The 10,583-nt window shown below is 41.6% G+C and overlaps 1 protein-coding gene and 1 long non-coding RNA gene across 2 annotated transcripts; both read right to left on the reverse strand.

Moving 5' to 3' along the window:
* Positions 1-244: 244 nt before the first annotated feature.
* si:dkey-12e7.1 (uncharacterized protein LOC557553 homolog) lies at positions 245-5,654 on the reverse strand. The gene is made up of 3 exons (XM_051383301.1): positions 5,242-5,654; positions 3,926-4,561; positions 245-3,504 (listed from the first exon to the last, which is right to left on the reverse strand). Exons 2-3 carry the CDS (start codon positions 4,484-4,486, stop codon positions 2,917-2,919), a joined length of 1,149 nt encoding a protein of 382 aa, XP_051239261.1. The 5' UTR covers positions 4,487-4,561; positions 5,242-5,654; the 3' UTR covers positions 245-2,916.
* Positions 5,655-8,956: 3,302 nt separating this feature from the next.
* On the reverse strand, positions 8,957-10,577 carry LOC127353820 (uncharacterized). Its single transcript, XR_007881370.1, has 2 exons — positions 10,469-10,577; positions 8,957-9,855 (listed from the first exon to the last, which is right to left on the reverse strand). It is a non-coding gene; the product is annotated as an uncharacterized LOC127353820 (long non-coding RNA).
* Positions 10,578-10,583: the final 6 nt, after the last annotated feature.

Raw genomic sequence — 10,583 nt, forward strand, 5'->3', positions numbered from 1 at the left:
CACAATGCGTGTGTGTTGCTTTCAGGAAGGAGAAAGCAGGAGGCAAGTTCTGGGATCGGAGCAGACGTCTGTTAAATTATTCATGTTTCTCTGCTAAACTTTACACACACACACACACACACACACACACACACACACACACACACACACACACACACACACACACACACACACACACACACACACACACACACACACACACACACACACACACACACACACACAAATGGCAAACAAATTAAGATTGAGTCCAATTCTTTATGAAGAATCCTGTGAAATATTCTACACTCATAAGTTTCATCATCATATCATTCATATCATCACACATACATCGATGTGTTCCAAAGAGGACAAATACCCTCCATCACACATCTGCTACTCGTAACACAAGTACTGGAGTGAAATGGTGTTACACTAGTGCGTATGTAAACACAACTTGATGTAGTAAGACATTTGGGAGAGAGATCTGATGGCCAAAGCTTTGAAAATAGGGACCTCTACTGATTAGGAGAGTAACTGCAAAAGCACTGATTTCATTCCTCAGCTGTCAGGAGCACAAACGGTTGAGGCTCATGGTAGAAAGGAATGCAAAGAAAACCTCACATACATAAGAAATACATGGAATCATACGGAATCCGTGATCACAAACTGACACTTTTCCCGTGTATGAAACAGCTGGAATTTGGTCACTTGGTTGCTGCAGTGATTGGAGCAGCAATAACCTTCCATGACAGCAATGGAAATGTACAGAAGCCCTGAGAGGGCAAGTGAAACCCAAAACATTCTGATGATCCATTTTACAAGTCTGTTTTTTAAGTTATAATTGTTTTGTTTATAACTTAAGAACAGGTGAAAAAGGTTTTGCGATGATAATCTTTCCTAATTTTCTAAATTTCTGTTTGTTCTTTATCTGTGAAAAACCTGCCAGTAATAGATCATTTGAAAAAGGTTTAGACAGGTAAATAAAAATTGGTAAGTGAATTTTTGTAATACTCATTGGATCACCAGAATGTTTCTTCTTACTTGTCTCTCAAAGCTTCCATAGAATGTGCAAAAAGTTTCCAAATATCACAAGTTGAGGAATTCCTACATTAAGACAGGCAGATTAAATGCTTTTAAAACCTCATAAAATCCTTACATTGTCCGCTTTAGGAGAACCACACACACAATGACTTCATACACATTAACAATAAAATAAAAAGGAGTAGTCAAGAAAAAAAAATGTTGGGTACAAACTGGTCCAGCACTGAAATGAACTCTCGGTCAGCTGTGCTGCATTCCTGACAGGTTGTGATTAGAATTACACCATCTTAATACTGCCAGTCTGAGTGTGTCAAGTATTCAGCAGCCAAGTCAGAGTGGCTATTCAGAACCAGCCTGGGGCTCAGGTCATTTAAAGTGAGACTGTCTACAGCAGTGGTTCCCAACCGCTTTCCTAAAGACCCCTTTTTCTATCACTGAGTAAACTGACTCAGGGACATATTTTATGGATATTTCATATTATATTTAAACTGTACAATGAACTCAAACAGTGAACTCAGTAACTGCAGGAAGTCTGTGTAAAAAGAGGGTTTTGGATGAATTTTGAACAGATTATTTCCTGTTTAGAGAACTTTTTATACACTTCTCTGTCTGTATTGAGTATTTTTCATATTTTTGAGTCATACAGACAAATTCAGAGTTTTCTTGTCCCTGACTCTTGGTCATTGTTCTAGTAGATTATTTATTTTACATTTTCTTCATAGAAGTGAACCAAAGCTGAGATATAGGCCTACTGTGTGTAATTCTTAAGTTTTCTACCACAACTTAAAATCTAGATGGCCTCGCGACCCCGTGAAGCTTTGGCGATCCCCAGGTTGGGAACCACTGGTCTAGAGGACTTGATCCTGCTGACTCAGTATCAGCACCCATCCATTTTGAGACACTTTTAGGTCCTGTACTGGTCCTGTCTTTACTTTCCGCAGATCATTTGAATTACGTCGTGTTACTAACATTCAAATGTTTTATTTAGAATACAGTTAATGAATGTATTTGACGAGCATATGATCGGTTTAAATTCAGTTTCGCACAGCTGGTCTCATCTGCTGTTTGGTCAGTTTTCCAGTAAAAGGCTTTTCCCTACAGCCTTGCCATTCAAATGGAAGCAGTAGATGACTGTCTCTGAGGATAAATGCAACTGAATTCAACCAAAATGATAACAATGGTTACATTTACAATACAGTACATGTCAGTTTTCTACAACTGAGAAAGCATTATACTTGGCGCTCTGATACTGAGAATAAAGTATTTTGAGAATAGAAGCGTAGTATTTTAGAGTAAATTTGAAATATTTCGCTATATTTTAACACTCTGACCGGGCTGACTCACAATAATACGACTAATTGTTAAAATAACGACTTGTCTCTCATTACATAGCAAAAATTTAAAAAATAAATTCAGGACTTTATTCTTGAAAGGCAAGAGCTCCTTCTCATTCTTCTTTTTTTCAGAGCATTTCAACTTGTTTTCACTAAATGTTTCAGGGCTTTCTTCTTGACAACTTTTTCTTGAAAATACGACTTCTTCTTCTTTAACAGCAGCCCTCGTGCTCGTCAGCTTTGTCTTTGAAGAGGCTGAGTTTAAAAGGCATTCTCCACAACTCTAAGTGGCCATTACACTGTCATCTAGTCTTGTTTTCTCCACACATGGGCCATGCACACTCGGCTCAGGTAGAGTTGTACTTAGTGTTCCAACAACATGCAGTCCTTTGATTTCACTTCAAGTCTCAGTTTTATCTGCAAATATGTGCAAATATGTGTCCCTCTGAGTACAGTCATTCAAATCGGGATAGAAATGGTGTGTGTAGAAGCAGTATACTGCCTTCTACCAACCAATGGCCAGCTATGGAATGTTCTTCCTTTAATGTCACACATCTGGCTACCACAGCCAGCTGTCTAGATGCTGAACACAGTAACAGGACTGTTCCAGGATGGCAGACAGCTCTCCATAGCTCTCCTCCCTCCACGTGGGGAGTAGCCTCTCATTATTGAGGGCTTGGAGCTTTGGCGTCCCCTCCCGGAGGACGTGGTACAGGCAGGGCCACCGGCTCTGGATCCTCAGCCTGGTCCTCCGGTCCAGTGTGATGCCGCGGACGATCTTCTTGGCTCGAAGCTCACGCAAGGCGGGCAGCTTCAGGCAGGAGAAGACCAAGCCCCGGCTGGGCGACACGTCCAGGAACTCCAGAGCTTGAGACTCCAGAGTGTACGAGATGCCCAGGTTCCTCAGCGGGACCAGGATGTGTAAAGTCAGAGACTTGAGGTTAGGCAGGGATTTGGTTAGGGTCTGCAGAGTCGAGGGGGTCACTCCTTTAAAGACCCAGAAGTATTTGAGCTCGAGGACTCGGAGCTGCTGGAACTGGGTGAGCAGCGACACGGAGACATCCGACCAGTCGAAGTGTAACCGCATCTTGGAGATGCGCGGACAGCTGTGGGTGAGTTTGGTCAGCAGCTCCTGGAAACTGGTCACCTGTCAAAATAATGCATTTGATAATCAACCGGTAGCAATAGTGGGGAAAACAGTAACATTAGCCAAGTGTCAGTGTCATCTTTGCCTGATAATGACTCTAAATCATTATAAAAATTGCTATTGATTATTCTATATATATAATATTACTTATTGCTTTTATGTCCACCCCCCTTGTGTGTATGCAGTACAGGAGGAGGAGGAACAGGTAAATACTGCACACTGCAGGCTGGTTTTATGTAAAAAATGATTTGCTCGTATTGGTAGCAGGTCTCATCATTTCTTCACACAAGAGGTGATAAGCTAATCCTTCCAAATGGAAGTGGATACACAGTTTGGGATTAAGAAGCAGGGTGATAAACTGTGTGTGTGTGTGTGTGTGTGTGTGAGAGAATCTGTCTGGTGCAGCTTTCATCTGAGTTACCTGGTCCATCTTTGTAATGCTGTCCTGGTGCGAACTGGAGCTGGAGTGCACCCTGAGGTCCAGCGGCTCCAGGAGAGTAAAGGTCCAGTTAAGGTCCAGGTGGCTGAGGTCTCTGCAGTGGACGTTATCCAGCAGGTGACTCAGCAGCTCGCCCCACTTGTTGAAGCGATCCCCCAGGTCGAAGCTGGCCTTCAGCGTGAGCAGGCTGGCCCTGCGGGAGATGAGGTGGTGGGTGTAATGGTGCACCCAGGATTTCCACCTCTCGAACTCGCGGTTGGAAACGAGCAGCCCCTCCTGACCCAGGTGGAAGACGCCGCGGCGGGAATAGTCCGCCACCCGCCACAGCTTCCAGGAGCGGACGATGCAGCTCCAGCTCAGGCAGACCAGAGCGCAGCTGCATTTATCCACCTCGTTCAGGAAGGACAGGACGTGCAGCTGGCACTCCACCGGCAGGAAGTTGAAAGGAAAGTAGTCGTCCACGGTTTTCCGCCGGCTGCTTACAGGGACCAGGGGCTTTTTTCGTGGTGACATGACGGTTGAGGAAATGATATTGGTCGTCATTGGCAGAGTTCAGAATCTCCACCGGGTGGTCTTGTGGTCTGGCTTTGCCATAAATATCTCTCTCCTGGTGACGTACTGAAGATAAAGAAAGTAAACAAAGAGAAATGCATTTAAGATGTTGACCTTTTTTTTTTTTTTTCAATTTTCAAATTTTAGTCAAGACAAACTGTATTTATATAGCCCAAAATCACAATTTTCCTCAGGGGGCTTAACAATCTCTACAACATTCAAAACCCAATGTCCTTAGACTGACTAAATTTGGGTAAGGAAGAAGTGGAACTGGATAAAAGGAAAAAGTGGAAGAAAGCTCAGGAAGGGCTGCAGAGGAGGGATTCCTCTCCCAGGACATTCAATAGACAATGAGCACAGAACAAACCAACACAATCACATTATATACAAACACTGAAGACACAAGCTTCCAACTCAAAGGGTCTTTCTATCTCTCTCGGCTCTGACTGGTTCTTTTCCTCCGGGCCCAGTGGATTAGTATAAATCCCATTAGGAGCTCTAGGAGGAACCAGAGGAACCAGAGGAACCAGATTGTTCACACATTATCTGTCTCATGTTCTACTGTCAGGATGTAGAGAACGTTTCAGTGAATGTGACAGAAGCAGAGATTTTCATAAAGGTTCCCTACTGCAGCTTTTAGTGGTTATTTCTAACGAACAGGGACGGTAACCGAGCTTTCCTCGGGAGCTGTAGCGTTAGCACCCCTGCCCCTGTTTAAAACAACGTCATGTGATCACCGGGCTCACTTTTATCGCCGTGTTGAATCCGTTCCATCCGGTGACACGTCGCTTTGTAACATGACTCGAGGCCCTTCAGCGGCTCCGTTATCTTCCAGCTTCTGACAAACGACAGGGACACACTCAAAGACTTGTCCCCGTACGGGCTCCAGTGGGGACGGTGTGATTGTTCGGTGTCGGTCCCCGTCCTCACTTTCTAAGCTAACCTGCTAGAAGCTAGCAGAGAGCAGAGGAGTTTAAAGTGGAACGTCACTGCTCAGCGTCGTTGTCTCTCACATATATCCGAACCTATCCGCTCCTGTGAGGACACCGACACAAGGCCGAGCTGCTGAAAGCTGTGAAGAGCAGTATTCAGTAAGTAGGCCGGCTAGCAGCCGAACAGCTGAGCTATGTTGTTGTTGTTTTTGTTGGGGCTCGTTGGTGATGACGTCATCAAAATGCGTTCGGTTGCACGTTTTTCACGGCGGCGTTGCGCGGGTCGAGCGGAGCTTAATGTTTGAAAAGAAGACATTGAGGAGAATGGCTGGGCCGGTAAACCCTCTCTAATTAATGGTCCTGGTTACTCAAAAAAAGTTTATATTTATCATATTCAACCCCAAAGTGTTTTTAAAGGAAGAAATAATTTAATAAATGTATGTATTCATTCATCTGTCTATCTCTGTGTTCATTAATGTATGTATATTATCACTCAAAGTATCCTGCACTTTGTTCTGAATGCAATGCAAATGTTAAATGTTAATAAACTACCTAGAACACTGAAAGGATTGTATCCTGTCCCCACCCTCTAACACTTCACAATGAATCCTTCAGAAATCTTATTTTATATATATATATATATATATATATTTATCAAGCAGAAATGTTAACATGTTAAACACACATTTTGGTCACTCGGTCCTGTTTAGGGCCATATGTGGAAAAGTCCAAGAGTCCTGATTTTTAAGTAAAACTTCTCACTTTAAACTCAGAATTTCAAATACATTTTTCACATGTGGCCCAAATCCTCTTCCACACCCTGACATACTACCCCCTCTGAAAATGTGGATATGGGAGAGCCAAAGGTAACTTCTTTCACTCTATTTTCTGTATTTTTGAACACAATGTTTTTTAACATAGATCATTATTAAATATTTATGCTGTGTATAATGTATGCATACACTGTCATATCCACCTATCATGTACCTATATAAAGTAACCTGTAACATGAATCATTATTTATTCCAGCCTTCTTACAACATTGTATTCTTGGTTACAGAAACAGAAACAGACTGACTTGTATATAGAAAGTGTATGTTGTTGTTGATTAATAAACTTTTTATTTATAGTTTTTTTTTACTTATTTGTATGTTCATAATAGTTTATGTACATGTATTAAATGATTGTGATCAGAAGCATTCTCTGTTTGTTGCATTATTTGAGGAGACTGTATAGCTGTTTCATGCATTGTAATTTCTAACCATCTTCATTTATTGATATGCACTTTACATGTTTTTGAACAATGACTTTGCTCCCTGTGTTGTTTTAATGCTATTACGTTCCTATTTTCCACCAGTAGATGGCACTCTGACTATACAAAAAGCACAGGCTTGGTGGATGCAGGTTGACTCCCTTGAAGTTGCATCCTCCTCTGGCATCCTCTTACACCGCTGACTGTAGGCTTGCCTTGAGGGAACCAATTACATGTTCAGTTCAAACAGGTCATCAGGATATGACCTCAGAGGAAACATTACTATTATTATATAAGATATTGTCCTGAAGCTTGTTCTGAAGGTGTGATGTTGAATGTCATTTTAGATCCGACTTGAAAAAAAGGCAAAATGTAGACTGAACTGATGGATGCACATTATGTTCTCTCTGTTTACTGCTACTGACTACAGGTTTAGTATGTCCCATGACCAGGTTTGGGTAGAGTTACTTTGGAATGTAGTCAGTTACTGAATACAAATTCACCAGAACCCAGCCCCACCCGCCCCCATCATCCTGTGTCACTCCACAGAGTCAACTGGGGAGTCAGTCGCTTCCTGGGTACCATCATCACCCAGGACCTTAAGTGGGAGCTGAACACCAGCTCCCTCACCAAGAAAGCCCAGCAGAGGATGTACTTCCTGCGGCAGCTGAAGAAGTTCAACCTCCCAAAGACAATGATGGTGCACTTCTACACCGCCATCATCCATCATCAAGTCCATCCTCACCTCATCCATCACCATCTGGTACACTGCTGCCACTGCCAAGGACAAGGGCAGACTGCAGCGTATCATTCGAAGAGTGAGAAGGTGATCGGCCTCCAGGACCTGTATGCCTCTAGGACCCTGAGGCGTGCAGGTAAGATTGTGGCTGACCCCTCCCATCCCGGACACAAACTCTTTGTAACACTTTGCTCTGGCAGGAGGCTGCAGTCCATCAGGACCAAAACCTCACGCCTCAAAAACAGTTTCTCTCCTTCTGCAGCTGGCCTCATTAACAAGGCCCAGACCCCCCCCCCGACACTGACTCTTATACCCACCCTGTATATGTGCGTTACATTAATGCACTCCTGTCTTCTGTACAGTTTTCTTATCTTATATTTATTTATTTATGTTTTAAAAGTACTTTATTCTTGTGTGATTTTTCTGTGATTTGTATATTTTATGCACCAATCAAACAAGACAAACTCCTCATATGTATAAAAACCTACCTGGCAATAAAACAAATGTTAATTCTGATTCTGAAATGACATGAAGATTGTTTGTAATCTGTAACCGTAATAATCCATTACAATTTTTTTTAATCTAATCTGAATACTACTGGATAACTTGAAAATCAAACACAATACTGCACCTTTGGTGGTATCTAGCAGTGAAGTTGCAGATTGCAACTAACTGAACACCGCTCGCGTCTTTTTTGACGACCTGGGAATGAAAACTGGCTGTGAAGTGCGTAGGGCCGCAAACGCCCCTATCTAGAGCCAGTGTGTGATTTGTCCCCTCTGGGCTTCTGTAGAAACATGGTGTGTAATCAATTAATCCTTGACAGGGTAACTATAATCTAATTCCACATTTTTCAAATGTAATCTGGATTTTATTTTTTGTAATTTGATTACAAATACAATTACGTAACTTATTACCTTAAAAAACTTTCAAAGTTTTGTTTTTGTTTTTCTTATTCAAATAATTAATCTTATTGTTTGTGTTCTGTCAATATCTTGGAGTATGTTTTGGGTATTTGATCAATGTATGGAAATACGTGAAGGTCATGCCACTTTCTATCTGTTTTTATGGTTTTTCTTTTATTGTTGTTTTCTGTTATGGAAAACCCAAATAAAAACCGTTAACATGAGTTATTGATTTGGTCCTGGTAACATGTAATCAGTTACTAACCAACCCTGCACATGACTTATGAGTCAATCAGTCAGGAAAGCCATGTCTCCCTTCCTGCAGTTTGTTTCTACACGGTGCCTTTCTTTTTACGGCCAGAGAAAAAAGAGGAAGTGGACAGTAAGAGGGGCCCTTTTTGTGACAGAGGGTTTAAAAAACACCCTTAAATATGTACAGTGGTGGTTCTGGTGCCAGGTTTCTATGAGTAAAGGACAGACTTCGTGGTACCACTGACATGTTGCTCCTTGCAAATTCCAACTTTTAGATTTTATAGTTGTGAACACTCTCCACCCAGACCTCTTGTGTAACAGTGTTTTGACGAGTCTTTTGTTCTACCAGCACATTCACCTGGACTCACATGACGGCACACACTCTGTGAGGCGTTTACTGACATGGTACAGAACCGCAGAGGGGGTTAACAATTGGCAATCATGTGCCATCAAGCTTCACAATATTCTTAACATGACGTATGACAGTAAGGTTTTGCACGATATGATGAATGTTTAATGCTGTGCCTCATTTATCACTAATTTCTACTAATGTTAAAAACTACAAGATATATCCGGGCTGATGCTGTAGGTCGAGGGACCTGGATGCAGACAAAATGGTTGACGTAGAGCAGACATCTTGGATCTCCACAAGAGTCTGTGAGTGTGGACACTGGGATTGGGTCGATCTCCACAGTTGACAGGAAATCACATGACCTCAGCAATGGAGGTTGGTCTTCTTTGTGTCGTTTTTTCATCCAGTCCAGTCGTTTTCAAACTTTTCTAAGGACTAAGGACCCCTAAACGTACACAATTTACCAAGGATCCTCACAAGATTTTTCCCCCTTCAAATTTTTGCTTTTAATTGTTTTATTACAGAGAGTGCATGAAACCCCTGACAAAAATGTTGACACACTGTGTAATTGTCCTTCTTATGGATGGTAATATAGTGGAAATAAATGATTCCCAAAAAGCTGAAAATCCTTGTGCTTCTACTACTACAAGTGCTTCTCTTCTGGGTGCCAGCTTGTGCAGAGCAAACAGTGAATAAATAAATAAATAAATAAATAAATAAATAAATGATTCCCCTTTTTGCTGAGGACCCCCTGGAACCCTTTCAAGGACTACTGGGGTCCCCGGACCACACTTTGAAAACCACTGGTGTGGTCCACTTTTGGCCAGAAAAGGCAAGAAGGGCATATCTGCAGTCTCACAGATTCTACAACACACCCACCTTACTCCATGCTACATGCTCACTGTAGCTAGCTTGCAGTATAACCACACTGTAAAAAAAGAAAAAGGAAGAAGTTATTTTTACGGTAATAAACTGGCAGCTGTGGTTGCCAGAACTTAACCGTAATAAATACAGTAGAACTTTTTCTACTATTATGGTAAAAGGATATTGTTGAGTTTTAATCCATATTTTAGCATATAAATACATATTAATGCTATGACGGTGGGTTTCTGTGCAATTTACAGTCTGTAATATATAAAAGAAAATACTTTATTTAGTAAAGATTCCTTTTAAATGCTATATACATAAAGAAAATGTAACCTACTTAGAGTTTACGGTCTTTTACTGTCAAGGTTTTACAGTTTTTCCACACATATGTTTTTTTTTTTACAGTGTAACCATCTGTGGTGTAGCGCCTGTCCTAATCACTGTAAATTTACACCCAACACGATGGTATCCATTTTAAACTCATTTAAAATCAGGACTCATTTACACAATATTATACCTTATATGAGGTGCAACAAAGATATATAAAAGACATTTATACATGTATAAAATAAATGTATGTAGCCTAATATGTAATATATTTTTGTTTCTTTCCCTATGGATAGCATTTTGTGAAATCAGCTTTGGACTGTATGTCCGACAGTCCGTGAAGGCACCTTAGGGTTTGTTTTGGTCCTGCGGGGATGTGTCTGCTCCAACCAATGAGCGAAGGGAAGGGGCGCGGACGTATCCTGTGACTCCGCCCTGCCTGTAAATCGGCGCGTCCCTCAT

The sequence above is a fragment of the Dicentrarchus labrax genome, unplaced genomic scaffold (genome assembly GCF_905237075.1).
Source record: "Dicentrarchus labrax unplaced genomic scaffold, dlabrax2021, whole genome shotgun sequence".
NCBI lineage: Eukaryota > Metazoa > Chordata > Actinopteri > Moronidae > Dicentrarchus > Dicentrarchus labrax.

Coding starts and splice junctions, on each gene's coding strand:
- si:dkey-12e7.1 (XM_051383301.1), bottom strand. CDS start 4,486: ATGACGACCAATATCATTTCCTCAACCGTCATGTCACCACGAAAAAAG. Junction 3,505..3,925: donor GCATTACAAAGATGGACCAG/GTAACTCAGATG, acceptor TTATTTTGACAG/GTGACCAGTTTCCAGGAGCT.